The sequence below is a fragment of the Nanorana parkeri genome, unplaced genomic scaffold (genome assembly GCF_000935625.1).
Source record: "Nanorana parkeri isolate BGI_ZX_2015 unplaced genomic scaffold, ASM93562v1 scaffold149, whole genome shotgun sequence".
Classification (NCBI taxonomy): domain Eukaryota; kingdom Metazoa; phylum Chordata; class Amphibia; order Anura; family Dicroglossidae; genus Nanorana; species Nanorana parkeri.
This window is the reverse complement of record NW_017306417.1, coordinates 1,828,156-1,852,343: the sequence shown is the minus strand read 5'-3', so window position 1 is coordinate 1,852,343 and position 24,188 is coordinate 1,828,156. Positions and strand designations below refer to the sequence as shown.

At 40.0% G+C, this 24,188-nt stretch overlaps 1 protein-coding gene across 1 annotated transcript in view; it reads right to left on the bottom strand.

Moving 5' to 3' along the window:
- The window catches only part of LOC108785202 (sodium channel protein type 2 subunit alpha-like), a 128,139-nt gene that overhangs the window by 42,740 nt on the left and 61,211 nt on the right, over positions 1-24,188 (bottom strand). The window contains exons 10-16 of the mRNA XM_018554239.1: positions 23,685-23,891; positions 21,061-21,348; positions 19,824-20,192; positions 15,457-15,589; positions 11,877-12,115; positions 3,862-4,035; positions 36-395 (exon numbers count right to left, since the gene is read on the bottom strand). Coding sequence (XP_018409741.1) covers positions 36-395; positions 3,862-4,035; positions 11,877-12,115; positions 15,457-15,589; positions 19,824-20,192; positions 21,061-21,348; positions 23,685-23,891 — 1,770 coding nt within the window. The remainder of the gene's footprint in view (positions 1-35; positions 396-3,861; positions 4,036-11,876; positions 12,116-15,456; positions 15,590-19,823; positions 20,193-21,060; positions 21,349-23,684; positions 23,892-24,188) is intronic.

The following is a 24,188-nucleotide window of genomic DNA, read 5'->3' as shown; positions in this document are numbered from 1 at the left end:
TATATATATATATATCATTAATGCAATACACTTACCACTAGATTTCCAATGACCATCACCATCATAAACACTGTTAGACACATAGATTGTCCGGCCACCTCCATACAGTCCCACATAGTCTCGATCCACTCTCCACACAGTACACGGAACACAATCAAGAAGGAATGGAAGAAGTCATTCATGTGCCAGCGTGGAAGTTTACATGTGTCAGGTGATATTTTGCAGACACATTCCTTGTAACTTTTACCAAAGAGCTGCATGCCGACCACAGCAAAAATAAACACAATGATAGCCAACACCAAGGTCAGGTTTCCCAGAGCTCCCACAGAGTTACCGATGATCTTGATCAGCATGTTGAGAGTAGGCCATGATTTTGCCAACTTGAAGACTCGGAGCTGAAAAAGAGAAACATTAGAGATACATAGATATTAGTATGCAGCTCCCAACTCTCATTCTTTTCAACCACAGTCCTTCTGTTCATCCTTCCACTATAAACATGCTTCACCTGTCCCTTGGTGGCTTAGTCAATAGACTAAAGTCAATCACTGTGAAAAAGGCAGTAAATACCATGGAAATCACATATTTGTGTATGCTTCCAACTGTTGCCTAGTCCAACCGCTAATCAAAAATGCTTCTGGGTCCTGACCAAGCAGCAATTGGAGCACGGCTAATGTTAGGCAGATGGTAGGAATAGGAAAGATTGTAGATACACACTTTACCTGATGCCTCCCTCTCCTAATAGCATAGCTATGAATGGTCCTTTCCTCCTCTTGTGTCACATCAGGCTCTCAAACTAGGGGGTGTATATGGCCACCTGAGATATGATGTTGAGATCTCTAAGAATGAATTCACTATTCAACAAAAATGCTACTACCTTCTTAAACCTAAACCCCCCCCAAGTGTTTTAACATTTTTACTACAAACTGGTAATCCGCTATGTCTATCTGAGCATCATAGTTTCATTGCTAAGAGTTTATTAGCCGAAACACTTCACTAATTATGACATTATCTTACACACTGACCATTTAGTAAGTATTGCTGTTTGTGAGTGATTTTTGTAGCTTTGGAACATCTAATTTTGCTGGAATGTCAGAGGTCAGTTTCCAGGCTACAGATAATCATTTCTCTCACATATGTAATTCATATTCTATTTTATCCATGGGAAAAGGGTCAGGGCACTTAACTGCAAAATTATGTTACAAAGCATACGTTTTATTAACTAAAGTGTACCTGGGATTTCCTTCAATTTAGGTAATTGAACTGGCTGACAGCCAAGCTGGAATGAGAGGAGAACAATCAACCCCCCCACCACCACCACCAAAAGAAAAAAAAAAGCTAGACATGCATACAGGACAATCTTTTGGAGCAAGGGTGGGTAAATCAATCCAGCATTTAAAAGATAAGTGGCTATTTAGCAAACAGCTAAATACACAGATAAATATACATATAAGAGAGCTGATTTATCTGCCAAAGAATTTGTGTTTCTGTCAATCCAGTTCACAGATTTAGACAGCACTGTCTGGCAGGGCAGGAGATATGATGTTTCTCTGCTGCAGTTCAGTAACACTTACAGGTTTCCTCTCCACCCACACCCTGAGAATGGACATTGAAAGTAGAGGCAGCAGACTAATGAGCTCATCTGTACCACTCTGCTCTGTCCTTTTTTTTACACTGCATCACAACTGATTGGCTATTTGTGATGCTCCTCCCTTTCCCTATCTAAGCGTTGCTGTTCATGGACTACAAGAGTCTAATATCAATTCAAATTCAGGTGCTTGCTCTGCTTGCCTTTAAACACACATTTAATGATGGATGGATGGATGGATAGATGGATGGATGAATACAGAACTGTATTGTTGTGTTTTATAGCTGCCTGAGGTTCAACTTTAATAAACCCGTCAGAAATCACTTCAATAGATAAAAGTCTCAGAAACCTTTGGTGTGCGCAAGTCTTAGACATGCTGGGTGGAGGCTCTGGAGAGCATCACTGTAAATTGCAGGAGTATCTGAACAATAATGTTACATTTTACAGATAATCACTCCACAGCTGAGGGTAACTTTTTATCTGCAGATGAATCGGGGTTCACTGCTAGATCTGTACAGTGTGTCATTAATTGCTTGTATCCTGAAATATTAGTAGATAGGTAGACCTTATATGCCTTTTGTATCCCCATAACTGAAAAAAAACAAAAGCTACAGGGAGAAAAAGGCAATAAATACTCGTACCACTGCCCACACCTCTGATATTGGCTGTACTGAAGAGATATTGCTGTCTGAAGAATCTTTTGCATCCCACATTTCCATATTTGTTGGATGTCTGGTCCCCTGCTATGCCCAGTGGTTCCATCCACCAGCCCCTGCATTACCACTGGGTCCTGTAGTAATGCGGAGGGCGCTGGATGACGCCAAAGAGCACAGTGGGGGACCATGTTACAACACTTCTGTCGAAGAATGCACAAGAACCTTCTGGCAGTGGCAATTCTTCCTTACAGCGAAGTTCGAGGGTGCAGACATCAGGACAGGTTAGTATTAAGACTTCCATTCCATTAAGGCTTTTTTTTTTTTCCATTTCAATTTTAAATTTCATTTAAAAAATGTAAGTTGTATTTTTGTAATTTAAAATGTTTTAATAAAAATAAAAGAAAACATGGTTTTCTGCACAGTCTGTCGTTTGTAAACCTTATTAGTGAGTTTAGAAGGAAGCAGGGCTTGCTTATGCAATGAACAAATCAGGCAATCCCTTCACATAAACAAACAGTTATAAATTGTTTAACAAATAATACGATAAAGGTTTGCATAAATAGAAAATGCAGTGCTCCGGTACAGCTACACTCGCCGACGCAGTTCCTGCTTCGGGTGCAGGCTTCTCTAGTGGTTTGTTCTCCACATGAGACACAAAAATATAAAAAGAGGAAAGTAGCAACACTCCGAAATAAAGGCTACCATAATAGTTGAACAGTCCAATGCAAGGAAGGCCATCTGAACTCCACCCTCTAACATGTTTCAATTGCAATTTATGTATTAAAGGTATTTATATAGTGCCAACAAATTATGCAGTGCATTACATACTGTACATTAACATCAGTCCCTGCCCTCAAGGTGCTTCCAATCTAATGTCCCAGTCACATATATACTAGGGCCTCTTTAGACAGGAGCAAATTAACCTGCCAACTTTCCTATGGAGTGGGGGAGAAAACCCACACAAGCAAAGGGAGAAGATGCCAACTCCATGCAGATAGTGTTCCAGGACTGGGATTCAATCACGTGACTCCAGGGCTACAAGGCAGAGGTGCTAACCACTAAGCCACTGTGCTCCTAAATTAGTTTCTACCATATTTGCCGGTGTAAAAGACAATTTTTTATACTTAAAGACATCCCCCGAAAATCTGGGGTCGTCTTATACGCCGGGTATACAATCTAACCTGTCAGCCCGCTGGATGTGCGGTAATGCTGTATGTACGGTAGCTTCGGCTACATACAGTATATTGCGCTGAGCCAATCATGGCGAGCGATGTACACAACCTCTGCCAATCCAAGCAGGCTTTGAATTCATTAATAGAATACATCGCTCGCCGAAGCTAACGTACATACAGTATTACCGAACATCCAGCGGGCTGACAGATTAGTGGGTGTATTTAAACATTAGTTTGGGCTATACTCGTCTTGTACGACGAGTATAGCCCAAAACCTTTTCACTGAAAAATGAGGGGGTCGTCTTATATGCCCAGTCGCCTTATAGGCCGGCAAATACGGTATATATCCTTTTTAATTTCCTACTAGAGGAACTGTGTTCATCCACTGGTATTCTCTCTCACCCCCAACACTCCATTAACATGTGTACATTATAATTTGTATACTCACCAATCTAAAGGACCTCAGTACTGACAATCCTTCCACGTTGGACAGACCGAGTTCCATTAAGCTCAAACTGACAATAATACTGTCAAATATATTCCACCCCACTTGGAAGTAGTAGTAGGGGTCTAGTGCAATGAGTTTGAAGATCATCTCTGCAGTGAAAATACCAGTGAATACCTAATGAAAAGGCAATAACATAAAACATGTTATCAAATGAAATCTGCAAATTAACATTGGTTCACTAGATCCATCAGGTACACATGCTCAGAGAGAACCTAATGTGTATTTTCAGTGAGCTCACATTTTCAGTATTTTCAGGAGAATTCCACCCCAGGCTAACAGCTAAATACAAATATGGGAGCTGCTTTACCTAAATGTTTATGTACTTTCCGTACTGCCACCGCCAGGCAGCAGAGGTCATTTGGTGACCTCACTTTTCACTACTGAAGTTAATATATATTGGTGGGTAGACCTCTCTACCCCTAGCCTGTGACTGGACCATAAAAGAGCAGCAGCAGCTTAGCTCTTGATGTGGCTTCTGCTTTTCCTCAGCATACCTTATGTGCTATTAGAATGGAGAGGGACTGACCACAGCCACATTGCTTGTGAAGGTCTCAGGTTCTAGAATGCCTGTTGTCTACCCCCCCAAAAGCAAAGTAGGTAAAAGGATACGTGTTTGTATTCAGTGACCTCAGCCGCTCTCAGTTTAAAACAATATGCTGCCAATGACACCAAAGTTCTTTAAATCTTTAAGAAAACAAACAAAAACTTGCTTTTTGCTGTGCGACAAGTCATCAGGTCCATCTAATCTACATTCAATCTCAATGCTGTGCAACCTCCCTCTCATGCTCCAATATCGGTGGATATAACGGCTGGCAGGTGCTGTAATCAGAGAACACACTGTGCACTTCCATATGCTAATTCTTATGGCTAGTCAGAAGATGACAACACCAGGAATTGTAGGGATTGACTGTACGCTTTATCCATGAGTCCACATTAGCAAGGACATTTCATGTCTGAGGGTTCCTATTAATACAGCATTGACGTCACACAATCACATCCAGTCTTCCTGATTTATCCCCACACAAATCATCACAAAACACATAAAGAGGTTCACAAAAGCTTGTGTTTTAAAGGGAATAAACAAACATGAGCTGCTGTAGGTAGCAGCTCAATTCCCGTAAAACACACAAAACCAGTCATTTGGCTCTTTCCAGAGGTACTGTGCGGAGTGACAATCTGTTTAATAATTTATCCCCCCCTCCAAAGTACATGAAAGAGGGAATAAACAATGCGATTGACAACCTCAGCCAAAGTGTGGCTGCTAATTAGATGGCACACAAAGTGCACTGCAATCTATTAATGTTTTATGGCTTTGGTAGAAAGGGATAACAACACAGTGCAGGATCTGTGCTGGCAGAGGAGGAATTGAAAACTTTGTAGTGGATTATGGCTAATCCGGGAAGTTATGACAGTTATCTGGGTCAGATTCAAAACTACTTAAAGACCTTCTTTCAGTGTTTATAGTATTAGCCATGAGACCCAAGGGCTTAAAGAACAACTCCGGTCTAATTGAAATGTAAGATTTGGTATTGAAACGTCATTAAAATCAATAAATACAACCAATTGTGGGAACAGACGCACTTAAAAAAATATGGATAAGATAAAAAATGCAAGCCATTTTGTAATAATGTCATTGCAAATCACCCTTCAGCTGATGTCAGAGAGGTGACTGTTGAAGCGATCCTGATTTGCTGAAATCTCCATTGGCAGGATCGCTAAGAGGCTGCCTGCTTGACCCTATGGAATCGCTCCCTCTGTAGCTGAGGCAGCAAGATGTCGCTCCCAAAGCTAACGATTGAGATTCATGCCAGGCACAACAAAGCGACATCCTTTTGCATTTGGCTGCAGAGAGGGGAATTCCATAAGGCAACCAGACAGTCTTTTTAGAGATCCTGCCACTGACACTTTGTCTCTAGCGCCTGTCTGACAGCAGACTTCAATTAAAATCTGTGGTTGCTGTGATTTTCTTAAACTGGCAAAAAACGTTTTAATCTGGCTTCCTTGCAACCATGGCAACAATGAGGCCTTCTGTTTACTCATGTATTTTGCTTTCCCAGTTAGGAGACTATGGCAGGCAACCACCTATCTTCAATAGTAGAAGGTTAGGGTACTGACTTGTCCAAGTGCCTGCAGAACAGACTATAAACAGACCTGAAGACTGCAGCTTTTTTCCATAGCTTTTCTCCATAAAAGTGAAGCTTCACTTTAAAACCCAAGTATAGACAAACCTTTGTATTACATTTTGGATAGAATTGGATTGTATTACATTTTGTATATAGTGGGTTTGTACAACATTTTAGATACAGTGGGATTGTTCACAATTTTCGATATAGTGTGATTGTATTCAATTTTAGATAGAGTGTGACTCTACCAAATTTTAGGTTCTGTCTTCTTTTCTTTAATGGACTAAAAAAATATTTTGCAATGAGGCCTTCTGTTTACTCATGTATTTTGCTTTCCCAGTTAGGAGACTATGGCAGGCAACCACCTATCTTCAATAGTAGAAGGTTAGGGTACTGACTTGTCCAAGTGCCTGCGGAACAGACTATAAAACAGACCTGAAGACTGCAGCTTTTTTCCATAAAAGTGAAGCTTCACTTTAAAACCCAAGTATAGACAAACCTTTGTATTACATTTTGGATAGAGTGGGTTGTATTACATTTTGTATATAGTGGGATTGTATTACATTTTGTATATAGTGGGTTTGTACAACATTTTAGATACAGTGGGATTGTTCACAATTTTCGATATAGTGTGATTGTATTCAATTTTAGATAGAGTGTGACTCTACCAAATTTTAGGTTCTGTCTTCTTTTCTTTTATGGACTAAAAGATATTGTGCAATACAGGACCTAACGCCATCAGCTATTCTGCGTCTCCTTCATTACATTAAATCATGTTGAAAACAGCACAGATTATATAAAGTGTTACAAAGAAATCTTCTGCTGCATCATAGCAGTAGACCATCACACTGAGAAGAAGGAGTAGTAATATAGACAACACATGCATTGGGTTAACAATAAATGTAAGGGCCTGTGACAACGAGATTTGGGCTCATGTCCGCAGCTTCAGTTTCATTCAAAATTAATTGACAAATTCTTCTTACCAGCCTTCCACCTGCTTCAAGCAAGTTTTACATTTGCATACACTTGTAAGGCAATGCAAAACCCATCTGACATGAACAAAAACCCATCAACACAGACACTAATGGCTCTTCTTAGCTACACATATTTGCAATGTTTGGTGCAATGGTTAAAGACCTTTCAGTATCTTTCCAAGTTCTATCACTAAAAAGCACTCCTTGAACTTTAGTCAAGTGACCTTATCCAGGATGAGAAAAAGTCATCAGTCTGCTGCAGGCAGGAGAAAGCATTTCCTCACCCTAGTGATTAGACTGCAACATGTAAACTTAATTACAGGAAACAAGGTGAAAGGCTGCAACATGGGACAGATCTATATCAAGTAGAACATTGTCAGCGGGATCACTGTGATCTCAGACATAATAATTATCTGGAAGTGTTACACTCACTCATTACTTTGCATGCACTGAACATGAAACATAATTTGCTAGGTACACTTTAAGTGGTTAGCTTGCTTATACTTGCTTTCTGGGTTGAAATCCTGCTTGGTGCATTGTTTTTTTGTGCAGTTTATATTATCTCTCTGTGTTTGTGAGCATTTCCTCCAAAATAAATAACTGACAGCTCTACTCTGATTCCCCTGTGCATAAGCAACACTTGCCAATCTAGTTCTTGCACGAAAACCCCAGAGATGGTCCCAATATGACAGTTAGTCAAATGATTGACCGTGATTTAGCGCTGAATCACCTGCACTAGGGACAGAATTGCAAATAAAAAGAAATATACTCATAAAGGGATTATGTCAAATTAGAAACACGGAGGCTGCAATTAGTGACCTGTCTTTAAAGAGACACTGTCACCTTGCCCATGCGGGGGAAAATGGCTGTGTCTCTGCAAAGAGCATATCCAACCTTCTTATACTTACCTTCCCTGTGTTCCATCAACCCTCCTTCCTCTTCTGCAGTTGACAAAACCTGGCACTTCTAATTATGGGGGGAGCATGTGAGACTTCACAAGAAGCAGCAGCCTGCAGTTAATGGGATCCGCACCATTACACTCCCCCCCCCCCCCCCAAAAAAAAAAAACAACAACAACAAAAAAACAACTAAACCTCAGCTGTACCATTAAAAGAAATGTATGAAGATTGTACAATCAGTTTGCAGCATGAGTGCCCAGCTTTTGAAGGGCATGTGCAATATACAGCAACCCCTGAAGGCTTTTGATTTTAAACATCTGGGATTGCTCTTAGCCTAAGACTGTCTAAGTCCATATTTAATTTCCTAGTGCATGTTAGAGAGTAAAAGGTAAAACATGACTGCTTTCTTTGGAAATAGCCCTAATTATTTTAAGAATACATTCACTGAAATAAAGGGTTAGTCTGTGTAAAATCCATTCAGCAGATGGGTAAAATCTCCCACCAGTGACATCCCAGACACAGTTGAGGGTACCCACCACTGGAGAACATGACACGTGTAAGGACCTTAATTCAGCCCATCAACATTCAACCATAATTGAAGTATTGTTCAAAGACATTGATTAAAAAAATGGTGTGGTGGATTGTAAAACTGCACAGCACATGGAAAGCCTCCTCTAAATCCTCACGCCTTTACATCATTCTTCAATGCCAGTCCCTCAGAACACAGCAATATTTCTACAAGGCAGCTGCAATATCTGCTACATAAGCAGTCTTTGTTTTGTCACATTACATAGTAAAGGTGACCCCTGTCATGAAGCTACAGCCAGTAAACTCACTGTTCTCTCTCCACAATAGCCTGAGTTAAGAGGAATAAGCTACACTTATCAGTAATGGAAATAAAGGAAAATGGATGTTATATTCTATAGGCATGGCTGGGTTTATACTGCCCTGTGTGATCCCCCTGAGAGACAGTTTGACCACATTGTGTCAGTACACCTAGAGCAACATCTAGTAGAGTGGGGAAATTTTACATTACTCTTCTAATACCCTTCTAATAGTTCAGTAGGTGTACAGACTGTGAGTGATCTGTAAGTACCCAATTATATGGAGGATTGCACTAGTAGACATGGCAGCAGTAAGGAATATTTATTATACACGCATTTCTGGAAGTCAGCAAAGAAGCTTTGGGACCTACCACTCTAGTCCATGGCCTAGTTTGGCTACATAGACAACTTCTCCAGTTTTTAAGGATAAATATGGTATAAATGTGGTATAAAGCTGAACTCCAGGATAATCAAATATTATCTAAATAAAAGAGACGTGAATTCTTTCTTGATGGTGTGTTTTCTTTATTCTAGATGACGTCTAGATTTGTATTGTTATCCATTGTGAAACATTGTGCAGGAGCTTCCTGTAACCAGTCACTGCTGCTCTTTCTAATTGTGCAAGGTGACTGGTCTCATCTCTGCCTTTCCTATAGTTTTCTGCAGGCAGCCTGTAATGGGTAAAACCTGCTGGCACCCTCCCACAGCTCTGTTCTCTGTATAGGTGTTGTGTAGCACAGTGATGATATCATTGCTACATTTACAAGGCAATATATGTGGTTTCAAAGGCATTTGGTGCACAAAAAGTGGAATTATATCCTATGTGGCTATTGAGAAATACATTTAAATGAAAGTTTTTGTGCCCAATTCAGCAAAAAAATGTTTTTGTACTAAGGTACACATAGGTACAATAGTACAATAGGCTAGCAACCAAAAAGTTCCAAACGATCCAAGAGGCTCTTATGGGATGAAGAAGGTTTACTGTTTTACATTCCAAACTGCTTTTTCTATTTCAGGTTCTGAGAAGATGGGCATATAATATGACATGTGGGGAACATATAAAGGTGAATAAGTATCATTAGTGTCTGGAAGCCACATCCATTGCTTCCTGAACCAGTATATATTCAGACGATTTAGTCACAAAGAATGTCAGTTGGTTTCTATGATTACCTTAAGCACATTGCTATTTTTTATTTTATTATAGGATTTATATAGTGCCAACAATTAATGAAGAGCTTTACATACTGTATATTCACTTCAGTTCCTGCTCACAATTAGGTTACAACCTAAGGTCCCTATCTTACATGCATGCACACATACCAGGGCCAATTTAGGGCCCATTCACATCTGAGCAAAGTGTTAATCTCACAATTCCATGCTATTAAACAGGCTCCCTTAAGGTGCCCACACACCTTACAACTATCGTTCAATTTTTATCATGCCGTCATCATTTCCATACGACTGCCCCATCAAGCACAGACATATGTGGATTTCAATTATCGTTTGTTAGCAATACTAACTGACCGAATTTCGACGATCGACAAAACGCATTTTCGTTTTAGACAAGAGCCAATTAACCTCCCAACATTTCTTTGGAGTATGGGAGGAAACCCATGTAAACACAGGGAGAACATAAAGATAGTGTGCCGGAATTCAGACTGAGGACTGCAGTGCTGCAAGGCAGAAATGCTAACCACTAAGCCACTGGGCTTACATTACAGGTAGTTTATCATGCTCAGTTCCAGAAAAGTTGGATGTACATTAAAAAAACAAACAAAAAAAATGAAATAAGAACACACCTTTATTGACCAAGTGTGACCTGCCCTGCCTGTGCTTGTCAGATTAATGCACAGTGCTATGATCTTTCACAGACTCTCCATTTAAACACAAATGAGACTTTGTTAGACGTGCTGCAAGTGAAAGCGTTCAATAAACACAAGCTAGCACTGCTTCCATTGTGCCAGCTCAGCAGGATACATTCTGCATAGTCAGAACATTTGCTGACTTCACAGAACACTGAGCCTATGGTGACTGCAGCCCTTGCAGCTTGTTACACCAATACATCAATGGTATTGGTTTTCTCCTCCAGCTGAGGATTGTGGCATGTAATGCAATTACCCAATCACAAAAAAAACACCAATCAATTTATATTGTTACTTATTTAAGAACAAATCTACAGTTTGATGCACCATAGGCTAGAAATGCTGAGCATTATCCAAATGAGACTACTCGATTTTATAAAACGAAAATAGAAAATATATTTGGTCAGTACCGCTCAGTAAGCACTACATGAAAATACAAGTTGCCTGTCAGTCTTCAGTATTTTCTGAGTCACTGACCCAGAAAAAGCATGCTGCACGTAAAGTCAGAATTCCTTGATATTCCTCGTCATTTCGGGCTAGTGACTCCAAACTGCTGAAACCAATGGATCTGCATGACAGCCAGGGAACTTACAGTTTCTGAAGGAAACGTCAGAAATTGCAGCCTACATCCTTTGATAATAGCTGCTTTAAAAAGACACCACACAGTGGCCGCACTTTAGTGTATGGAAGTGTATGTGACTTGCTCCCCTACGATGGTGCTTGGGCCAATTGCTAGATTGCTAGGCCCAAGTACTGTCACATAACTGAGGGACTACTGTTGTCGTTTACTCGTGTTGCTGACATTGCTAATTCCAGTGCCTGCTGTGCTGGGACAAAGAGCTGCTAGGAAGTGAAGTTAAGGGAAGTATATGGTAGTAAGCTATGTGACTTTACCCTACATGGGCAAGGTGACAGTGTCTTTTTACATTCTGTATGCCGCAATGTGGGGAACATCGTACTACTTGCAGGCCTTGAACAAAGAAATATTTAGCTAATGCACATTACAGTGTCCTGGGATTTCTGGAGACTATAATAAAATCAAGTCTTGATGCAGCTGGGTTCCATTCAGCTCTGCAGTTTGCCGACCAACATTTGAAGAAGCAGTCTGTATATAAAGAATTTGAGGAAATAATTCCATATATTTCCTCTATGCTATCACTTTTTACTCAATGAAGTGTTCATAAAAATGCAGAGCAAAATATATCTACACCACATATGTATTAAAAACAATAATGGTAATAATAGCAGCATGAAAAAAATAATGACAACTTACCAGATTTCCAACATACAGCACTTCAGCAAACTCAGGAGTTATAGGATAATGCTCCATTGCCATGAACAAGGTATTTAAAACGATGCAGATGGTGATCGCAAGATCAACGAAGGGGTCCATCACCGCAACATTGACGGCATACTTTATTTTCAGCCAGTTGTCAGAGCAATCCCATATCAGATAGGTATTGGCAAATTTGTTCCAGCACGGAGGACATTTTTGCCTAGATTCTTCTAATTCTGTAAACATAACATTGTTAAATTAGAATTACTGTTTAGTGTTACACTACACTAATTCACTGCTCTGTAACACTGTAAAGTGGTGGGAATATGAATATCTATGTTTCCCCATTCCCATAAAACCAAGAGGAAATGTTGTTTGGTACTTTAAAGTACACCAGAAGCTTTGGAGTGGAAGGAGAGTAGGGAAGATAGTCACTTGACTTTTTCTAAGAGAAGCAAATGTTTTAAATTATTTTGAAAGTGGTATTTCAGGCTTTGCCTTCCATTTAATTATAGCAAATGTGTCACCATGGCCTGCAAACCAAGAAAGCCAACCTTCGGCAGAGCCCCCTTCAGTGACAACTACTACCAAAAGCACTCAACTGGCATGCATTTCCGAGAAAAACCTGGTACTCTCAGGTGTATAATCCCCCTGCTTTGCACATTGCCAAATTTAAGTGGCCAAATGCCAAGTCAGAGCAATGTGACCTAATGGGCATGGAAAACCATATGTAAGTCTTCATTTGTATATAATACTGGGGAGCTGCAGAAGAGATAAGGGAAGAGCAGGTGCAAGAGGCTAGGTTAAACTATAAGTTCCCATGTATAATAAAGTTCTGGGGTGTTCTGGGGTGTTCAGTGATAATACCCCCGTGCTGCCATTGCGACAGACAACTATTATGGAGTCACAAAGGACTAGAGTAGGCCTTAAACATGACATAAAATATTTATCTCTAGAAGAACCAAGTGCAGAGACGACCTTCTAAATTACTAATGTGCTTTAAAGTAGAACTCAAAAAAGTATATTCTATGCTAGAACATTGGGCTATGAATGCATCTTCATCTAACTGCATGTTCCCTTATATAAAGAAGATTGCTGCATAAATTAACACCCTATATTAACATTTGTTGTCATTAGTGATGAGCAATGTGGGTGAAATTTGATAGTGTTTGGGCACAGGAGGACAAAGCATAAATGTCCCATATCTTTAGTCAGATGTTGGATTTTTCCAGTTCTATGAACCCAGAGCTTAAACTTTAGCTGCCTGCTACATTGTGACTAAGCCTGACTGTGACTATTCATTGGCTTGCCATTCTTCCAAACAGCCTGATAACGCATGCAGCCTGATAACGCATCTCCAGTTTAAATTATGGAATACTTAATTTTGAAAAGGACAGTGATTGACATGTACTATGATAAATTCAATGGTAAAACCTGCCACAATAATGACATTTCAATGGAGAGACAAGAAAAATTAAAGAGTCCACTAGACACTATTAACATCAAATACAGAAATGATGCTCAGACACCTTCTTTAGTACATGACAGCATCATGTGGGTCCAGCCCTGACATGCCTACAAGACTTAGAGTCTAGCTACTCTGTGTCTGGAAGGTGTTAATCCATGTGCATGGCAGCCTGCTTCCATCAGCAGATATCTCAGACAGGCAGAATGACGATGAAGAAGAATGGATTCTTAAAGCGGAAGTAAAGTTTAAAATAAAACAATTTGATAGCAAGTAGAGTTTTCTTTTATTTAGTTGAGCTGAAGTGCGGAGGGAATTCAACTCAGCCGATCCAACATCTGGATTACATTTCAGAATGTAAATAAATAGCAAAAGAAAAAATAATGATATTTAAAAAAAGAAAAAAAATAATTAAAAAAAGAAAAACAATTGGGCAGAGCTAGCAGTGACAGCTAGCTCTGCCCAACTGTTTCCTATTGGCCGGCACCTTCTAGAGTCTTCTAGCAGGTCCCGGCCAATGAATAACAACTGGGTGGAGCCGGCCGTGACATCATGGCTGGCTCCGCCCAGTTGTTATTGTTTAATGACAGATCAGCGTCCCCAGGTCATTTGGGGATGCTGAACTGTCATTACAACTGGGCGCAGCTGCTCTGCCCAGCTGTCATTTGCGGGGCTAACGGCCGGCCTTTGCTTTGGCTGTCACTTTGGCTCAGTCGAGCCGAATCACATGATTTCGGCTCTCCTGAGCCGATCGGCCGCCTGTTGGTGCTGTATAGGCTATTGTGAATAGCCCGTACAGCAGCCCTTCGGTTCACCGAAGCTACGGCTGTATCCTTTGGCTCAATAGTGAATAACCCCCTAAGTGTGCCATAATGTGCATGTATAATTATGTCAACAGCTCCAAGGACCCACAGCTGGTCCTATTATACAAAACATTATATGAAATCTTTACAGGGCCAGATCATCTACAAGGCAACCCAGAAAGGGGCAGGGGGGCCCAGCTAAAACTGTCATCCCCCTGCAATAAACAGGAGTGGTAGCACAGTTGTCCAAAGTTGTTCATCTGCCTGTCATTTCACAAGGGAGGATGCACTTAGGCAGTTGGTGTCTAATGGGTTTGCCATACCAGTTGAGACATTGCAAATGGGGTCTTCTGGAACTGGGCAGGCATTCTGACCTTAATTTGTCTCTGCAGCTTTGCATAGCATCAGCTAATGGCTCTTTCTGGGAGCCTTGTGGTTAAATCTCTACACTTTCAGTTGTGGCTCCACCACTGCCACAGCTTTTAGGAGGGGTTTCTCCCTGGTCATTTTTGTAAAAAATTGATTTTACTTCACAGAAATAGACAATTTTTACTGGATTTTAAATGGTAGACGCAAATTTGGGCACCGTGAGAAGGTCTTACAGCTAAAATCTCTGAGATATAGAAGAAGCTGCTCCTCCAGTGGCCACAAAAAAACTAAAAAGTTCTTTTTCAATGGACTTAGATCTGGTAATGCCAACCTTTACCTTTCTAGGAAAAAATGATAATGAAAATTAGGTCTTGTTTAGGTCTTTTAAAATATAAGCTGGGGCACCTAGGAAAGGTTTGAACTTTGCATGTATTGCAGACACAGGAAACAACCTTTACTAATAGGAATGTGCTTAGTTGAGGGAAATGCCCAGGCCAATCCTATCAACTCTCACAATAGGCTCTCCCACCAGAAACTGCAGCTGTAATGGATGCAAAGGTATTGCTGGGACTGTTGTAGGTTCCCCATATTAGCTACCTACCTATACATGGAAAACTCCCTCCACCCTGTAAAGATCTACCCCAACACATACAACACATATTCTTCCAGAATGAAATTTACTCTTCTGAAATACATAAAGAAACTGTGCTGCCAGGGAAAGGATCTGCGCAGCCAGTCTTGTGATCTAGCCAACCCCGCCAGGCAGCACAGCCAGTTCTGGACCTCTGCAGTCTACACTGCAGCGCACAGCCTGGTCTAGGATCCACCCCAGCTTGAAATTGGAGAGTGAATGAGACTAACACATTCATGAGATTGCTCCTGCGCCCTCCCCTTCTCTTCACATGTGCATTGCACATATACGCTAAAGAAAAAAACGTACCCTCCATTGTGTTGGTAAGATTGCTGGCTATACTCAAAGCCCTTTGTCTCAGAATAGGATCTTCCAAAAAATCCATTGAAACGTGATAGGAACTTAACCTTCTTTTTCTCAGCTCGTTTTCGGTGTTGGCACCCTATAAACAAAAGTAAAAGTTAATAAGCTGCATGTAGAATCAGACAATTCCTAAAATAGTTCTAGCAGCCTCATGCAACATGCATGTAGCTATCATTGGTTTGGATTATTATGATTAGTATATTTTTGGTTTTTATATTCAACAGCTACATGGCCTACCACATGCAATAGCATGGCCTTCTCCCTATAACGCAGCAAAGGGCAGCCAGTAACAAAATAAAAGATGGCATGCCACTGCCATATGCAAAAACTTTGACGTCGGTACTTCCTTTTTTTGTTTTACAGTATTTTCAGTCCGACATTTTATGGACTGAAGCAGTGTTAATGACGATGCAGAAAATGACTGGCTACAGTCTAAGAAATATTGATTCAATCCACAAAATGGCTGCCTCTGTGTAGGTCACATGAGCACTTTAATTACGCATAGCATAGAAAGCCAACATTAACCAGGCATTTCTATAGTACCGGTCTACTCAACAAAGACACTTTAGTTTTTGGTAGCTATTAGCCGAACCAGCCACTAATGTCCTATATCTCTTGAGCTACGGGGTGTTTTGATTACCCTATTGAATGGCTCCTTATTTTAAATGATAGAAAATGCCACCAGAGAAGTGAGAGTGCCCTGCTGAAGCAGCAGAAGATGAGAGTCTCCAGATCAGAGGAAGTGCAGATGAAAACTACAGAGGTAAGAGTTAAAAGAAGCCAGTGGGGGATTGATTTCAGCAGCTTTTACCAAAATTCAGTTTTTGGTAGACTAGTGCCTTAATTTTAATGCCTGGCTCCACCTCTATAATAAAGGCTTTCTTCTTCTAAATGTTCTTCTCACAGTTGTGTCTACATTTAATCCAACAAAATGTGACCAAGGAACACAATGTATACTTCAAAAGCCTGTAAAATCATAAGCGTATGCTTCAGTTGGAAAGATAATTATTTCACTTACCACACCAAATTTGTGTTATAAGTGGACTTTAAAGTGAACCTGTGGCCAGGCTACGGACATTAAAGGACACAAAGTATTTACCTATTCTTATCAAGCAGTGAACAGACTTTAAAACAAGCCCACGCTGACGTCAGTAGTTGCAGCCACCATGGAGCAATGCATCCTCAAAGCAGCCACTGTGGAGCAATTCATTCTCAAAGGTCACAGCAGAAGAACTAATGTCCGGAGAGGAGCAGGGTGAGCTGAGCTGCCGAGAATGACATTCGTGCTTCTGCTTTCAAATGTAAGGTTGAATTGCTCCACAGCGCCTTTTACCGCCATTTACTGTTTGCTAAGAATATTTTAAAACTTGAATGCCCTTACGGTCACAGGTACATTTTAAGCAATATACATTTATGATGAAAGTGAAATACAGTTGTCTAACTATAAAAACCTGTGTTGAAAAACAATAAAAGCTGAACTGCAAGTAAGATTTTAAATTACATTTAACACCTTGTTGATTGGAAATCACATTTTGTTTCAATCAGAATTACTTATGGCTGTCACCAGAAGAAGAGGTGAGGGGGAATCTTCCAATGGGGACACCAGTTCTAGTGACGGCTGTTCAATTACGAAATTCCCCTCACTTTTATGTCCTGTTGGGTCTCCAATAGGGAAGGGAAATATTTCCTTTTGATACATGTTAAACCTCTCGCCTGCCCCTTCCTGCTCCCTTCTCCATTAATAGAGCTCATACTATTATGGCTACACAAGACAATGCACTCTGTGAATGGAGGAGGAGCGGATGAATGACAGGATTTGTCCTCCCGTTTCATAGAGCACGTTGCATTGGTGGATTGACGCTCTGAAAAGCTGTCTTCCCTGTAAAGAAAAGCAAGTATTACTTATCTGTCCTATTGCCTGCACCACTAAACTCCACTAGGTTAAAGAATACACCTTGCTCAAAGATCTTCAGCATCCTGCACATTTCCAGGTGTAGATGAAGGATCAGATGGTGTCAGATGAAGGATCTCCCATTGTGCACTGTGGTTCCTTCTGCCACACCCACGCACAGCAGGAGATGCCAGTATCTGACACTGACGTTCTGAATGCAGAAGATATTTGCTTTGTTCTTTAACCTAGAGGAGTTTAATGGGACAGGTAAGTATTAATTGCTTTCTTTATAAGGGATATTGCTTTTCAAATGTTATAGAGTACTTGTCTACCTTGACTTAAAGCGGACCTTTACCCATATCTTTAGAATAACAACAAACATCCTTTAGAAATGTTTAGTAATGACACTCTACAAACAGATACTTCTAGATAATTGCTGGCTTTTTATTCTTTGCATACCTTATTTATCTTTTCTTCCCCAGTCTTCTGACAGTGGCCATGTTTACTGAGGGCAGATAATTAGTTCTCCTATTACTTCCTGGATTTCTGGCACATGTGACTAGACATGTGACTAGGACATGTGACCATGCACATCATCTCAGGGGAGGAACATGCCTTTTCCTGAGATCTCATGAGATTACAGATGAGATTTCCCAGCAATGCTCTGCTGATGACAAGTCAATGCCAGTGTGTAATTGCTTTGCCAAACTGAAGTCCTAATTTTTTTTTGTATTGTTTATCCGATTAACCGATTAATCGAACTTAATAATCGGCTAACTAATCGATTTTGAAAATAATCGTTAGCTGCAGCTCTACTTTAAACCTGTCTATGATGCATCGGAAGGAAGCTGCTATTCCTTTTCTAGTTCCTGCACTGCATAACATCATAGTGATCTGCCCAGCCTTCATAGACATTGATTCTATTTAAACTGTCCCTTCATCTTCCTCCAATCAATATAGCACATTATACCGCAGGCAAAAGCACAGATGAGAATAAACAATAAACAGATCTGTCCAACTGTCCTAGAGCTAGTATACGTCACATTAGTCAGGGACTATTACTTCCATCAGAGCCTTCTTACAGCTTTCTTTGATTTTGTGCCTGATTAGCTTTAAAAGGTGAAAGTTATACATCGATTAAGGTGATACTTTTTCCAAGATGTGTGAAAATTATTTTGTGCACTTTCCAGCTTTCAGATGCAGCAAAAATTTCCGAAGTAGCTTCATATCAGCGAAATCTAGATGATGGTTATTTTATTATGTTTCCCACCTTGGAAAAAGTATGATTGGTCTAATACATTGTTCATCGTATTGCTTGAACAATGTTTTGGCAATAAATGGATTAATTCCATATGTTGAATTGACATCCGTGGGCCTATATGTTTCATGTGGTATAGAGCTTAGAATGGGAAGCCTCAGAGCGTCTAATTATTGTCTTCAGTGGATTGATTTATGCAGCACAATGTATATGAGTAACTATACAAACTTTCTTTTTTCCCCTACATTGGCTAAATGTTGAAATTATTTTTTTAAGGGAAATACCTCACATTGCACTTTCTTCAGGCTTGGACCTGCAAACTGGCAGCTGTGGTATTCACAGAAGGGCTTGTGTGGGCAGGAATATCACTGGACCTTTCAGTCCCCTGAAAGATCTATTAAACTGGCTTAGTAAGTATTCCACATCCTTTCTCTTCTGATATATTCATGGGCACTTGCCACTAGCACCACTTTTCTCATCTCATCTTTGGAACATTTTTGTCAATGTAGGTCAACATTATCATAATATCAAGGTGATTCTGTCATTTCAGTTACCAATTTCACCAATGGTAAGATTTCTCCCAAAAGGAGCTTTAATTCTGCTCATTTCAGAGATGATTTGAGGATCTACAGCCGAGTGATACACAAATAAGATACATTTTTGTTAATAGTTAGGGTAGCTGAATGCATTTTTAGGATTCAAACTCCTGAGTTTAGTGTCACTTTAAGAAAATGCTTTCATACCACTTAGGAACCATTTAAAGCCTGATCCACCCTTAAAATACACCAAAAACCTCCTTAATTTTGCCTTCTCCATTGACTCTAAGACATTTGACCAAAATAGGAACATTTTGCTGAAATCGTCTGATTTTTGCCAAAGGTTTAGAGAAATGAATACACCCAACTGGGCTCATCCTTATTTATGTACAATACCTCTATAGAAAATGTACTGAGCTCACAGTAAACTCTGCAATACCATACCTTGTTAGTTAAAAATAGAATTAGTGGAATCTATAGGCTAAATTATAGTAAACTGTGCTGTTAGTATATTATGGGCATTGCAAAAAGCAGTAACATTCAAAGCTTGACCAACCAAATATGGAGTGTTCCTGAGGGAAGCACTCAATAAAGGCTACCATGCCTAAACTATTTGAAACTTCCTTACATTGTCATCAGAAGCTGGTTTATCTATTATCACCTCTGGCAGAAGTAGTCCAGCAGGCGATGTTGGTGACGGCCCACCCAGCAGGGAGACCACTCCGTTGCAATCCACTGTGCTGTGCATCTTCCCATTCGCTGGCAGGGTTCTCGAGGCCTTGCTGGCTTGGCTGATATTGCTGTTCCGCCTCTCTCCGGATCTGCGTGGTACAAATAAAGAACCTCTCCTGCTCTCGTTGTCCTCAAAAGTGCTGTGTTCATCATCTGCAAAGTCATTCTCTGATCCCACATCCTTCCCACGGCCTCGAAAACTGAATAGGCTGGTTTTACTGTTTCGCCTTGGTGAGAATAGGCCCTCCTGGACATCGAGCAGGGACTTTTAAATGAAAAACAAATAACAATTTAATTTAAATGTAAATTGAATTTGGGCAAGGTGATGAGTAGAAGACACATTCAGCTGTCAGCACAAAAATACTGTACCACAATAGTCAGAGAAACATAGTAACAATGTCTAGGGCTCATGTGGATGGGCTCTGTTTTCACATGCTGCCTTTTGTATTCAAACACAGTGCTGCTGAAAGCAGACCTTGCAGTACAATATAAGGTCTACATATACTGTCTGGGCCACCTTCCCAAATTAAAATCTCCTGCAGCTAGTAGGTGAAAAAAGGTACTAATAAAGAAAAAAGTTACTTTTTTACTTACCTTACCTCCGTTTTCCGCATCGCTGTGTGTTCTTGGATAATGCAGAGCATTTTTGTATAAGATCTATTTACATTTACTAACAGCTGGTGAGTTTTACAGGGGAAGAGGCCCATAGAGTATAAGTGGACCTTGCATTTTACTGCAAAGTCTGCTTTGAACATATGCATTCAATTTTTCTTTTTTTAATTAGGTCCTATGTATGTGAGAGACACCAGGATGCCTGCAATGGGTGTTTTGAGAATACCTTTCCTACATTACAAACAGGGGTTCTCAAATCACTAGATTACTACAAAAAGGAACAGGGATGGACTGTAGCTAGGCCTACATGAAAAACTATAGTACTGAGAGAGAAGGTTGTTTTCTCTTTACGAATTAAAAGGTTTAATTTTCAGTTTTGTCAGGTGTTTACCCTTTAATTTTAGATTAGAACTTTATTCCATACATCATTTTACATTCATATTTTAATGAACTACTAGCTGAATTTCCTAAGTGATTTCTAAATGTTAAGAAGACGTTGATAATAAGAGTGGCTGCATTACCTGGTGGGGGGAAGATTTCTTGTCATAGGACAACCGCATTCCCTCTAAGGGGAAACGGAACTTCTTCAGGCTGTTCTCTGATGTTGACTTGCGGAATTTCTGGCCATCACACTTCTCTTCACCCTGCTCTTTTTGTTTCCGTTTCTTTCTTCTGTTTCTTCTTTCCTTGGCACTTTTGGAACTAAGCATAGATGTTACAGATGAACTCTCTGACAGGCCTCCATAACCTGTCCCTCCACTAAACTCTCTGGATCCAATTGCTGCTTCATGTGCTGCGGCTGCCGCTGTCTATGAGAAGAAGAGATTGTCACAGAACATCCATAACAGTGGATTTATTTTATAAGGCGGCAAGTGGGGGGAAGGGCTGGGGGAAGCTGAGGGGGTGATGGAATAGGGAGAGGTAATTAACGTATCATAGAAGAAAAAAGAAAAGTGGGAGGGTAAAGAGATGGGGAAAAAGAGTGGAGGGAGGGGGCAGTTCCCCATGAGACCCAAGTGAGACCTCACCATGGAGGATGGACATCCTCATCAGAGTTGTGTCCATATTCAAGAAATAATATCTCCTGTTGTTAGTGAACCACAGCTGTGTGGTTGGGAGCTAGGGCTTCTTCCATAACAATAGAATACATGCCCAAGTTGCAATGAGCAAATGTATAGTTAGAGAGGCTTAGTACTTGGATATGGGCCTATTAGTCATATGGGGAAGGCATATGGCAGGATTATGTCCCAGGTCTACCATGACAAGTAGCCGGACTATGGCATGTATAGAGTCCCAGGAGTATCATCTTCTTTAAAAAATAAATCTTCAAAACTAACAAGTAAAACAGTGTTACTGAATTATTATTGTTATTATTATTATTATTATTACTGTGCTACTGGGGTAATTGGCTCAGAAATAAGGGGTCAATTATCTCTGAGCCAATTACCCTAATAACACTTATAAACTCTAATCTGAATAGCCTAACCCGCTACAACAGCCTTTACAACTAAAGTGTGTCACAAAAATGTAAACAATTGTTGTATTTTTTTAAATATTTACATTGTACTCCTCCTTGTAACTCTTTGTATAAATATGTGGGTTTCAGAACCATTTTCAGAATTGTAAAGCCTAAAGAAGAGATCTGAGGAATCCCACACGCTTACATCTTTAACAACTTCAGTTAGCCAATAAAGGGTATAACTTTAACTCCAAATTGTCTCCATTATTTGATGGCTAATGTGATAAACTACTCTACTACCACTCTACAAAAGAAAGTGTTTCTACCACTTTTTTTCACTTTAGAGGTTTGCCCTTATTTGCTGCTCCAGTGACACAGCAGGGAGGAGAATCTCTCCAATTAAGACACCCAACACAGGATCTAACCCTTCCTCATTCTTTAAAGCCAAGCTTACAAGTTGATGTAGTGCTCAGCATCCATTGAAATACTAATTGCCTTTAAAACGGCCAGATTGTGCCATCACACACAGGTGTATTTTTAAGGCAGTTACCAACCAAACTAATATTTTAGTTTGCAAAACCAACTGGATGGAGGATGGAACCAAGCCAACCTCATGTTGGGGACAGGGGGGACAGAGAATGCTAGAGAAAAAGCTTGCCACTTTATTTCCCAGCAGATTTTAAAGGCTAAAAGGTAATTCAACCCACCCTTGAGTACAACTTTAGATGTAGCTTGCCTTTAAAATTCACCTGTGTCCAGACTATGGACAATAAAGTATTTACATATCCTAAGCAGTAAAAGGTAATTATATAAGCCATCACTGACCTCTCTAGCTGCTTTTAATATGAAGTTATTGATCATCAAAGATCACAACAGAGACTGAATTGTTGGTTTTAGTCAGTTTTTTACAGCACTTGCTGTTTGTTAGAAGGCTGGCACCCTCCCAAGTCCCTGCTGCCTTAGAAATTAAGGGGAGATGAGCTGTGATTTCAGTCCTTCTGTTGTAAATATTGAATATTTGTTTCTACACAGCTTGTTCAGAATATGTAAATACTTTATTGTGCAAAGAGTGGGCACAAGTGCACTTTAATACATAAAAAGCTCAATAAAGATGGCTAAATATGCATCAACTGTAAGTATGACTCTTTCTAAACTGCCATATCTTGCGGCCTTTCTAGAATGCATTGTATCTGATACTTTCATATGACTCTAGATGAACCTTTTTTTTCACCCGAATGCAGAAATCAATCGAGCATTAGAGGGACATTATCGTAAACATTACTTATGGAGAGATCAATACATTATTTTTAGTTCTCTTCTTACAGAATAATACAAGGCTGCCCTCATGCCAGATCAAAGATGCTTTGTACAAACCATTAGCTGTACAAAATACAAGAAAGTAGTATAACAAGTTCACCATAGGCATTCAAAGGGGCCTTGCAGGGACCAGAGAAAAAGGTAACGCAGCTTTCAGATGGACAAATACCTATGTCACCCACAATGGAAGAATGTATTTTGGGTCAAGTATAATACATAATAATAATATGGAAGTGAACAGTAAACACAACAAACAAAGCACCATGCATGTAAATATGCTGTTGCATTTGAATCACTGGCACAACAAGGCCTATTGGTTATGTTAGCACCAGTCTACAAGTTTAGGAATTCTAAGTTGTTGAATTTTACCTGAATATCTTCTTGATGCTTTCTTAACTGCTCCATCATATGCTGGAATTCGGCTTCTTTCTGCTCAGCTTCTTCTAATGTTGCTTGGTTCTGTTCGTCATAGGCCATGGCCACCACAGCCAGGATCAGATTAATAAGATAGAAGGAGCCCAAGAAGATCACCAGCACAAAGAAGATCATGTAGGTCTTGCCAGCAGCTCGCAGGGTCTAGAGCAAAATGTAAAGTCCTTCAGTTTTTTTGGTCAAGAACAATCCCAACAGTGTTTTAATGAATCTGCGCTTTGCTCATGCAGAGTAAAGAAACAAGTTAACTTTAATGCAGAGCCTATATAATATTAAACTCCCTCTATTAGTTTATTTCAGAGGAGGATAAGAAAGATTATGTGTACTGAAAAGGTAACTTATTAAAGCTAACCTGTGAGGAGGAAATATGCTTCAATTGTCAATCTATTTAAACAAAAATGCTAGTTGCCTCACTGTCATAGTAAACATTTTGCTTCAATA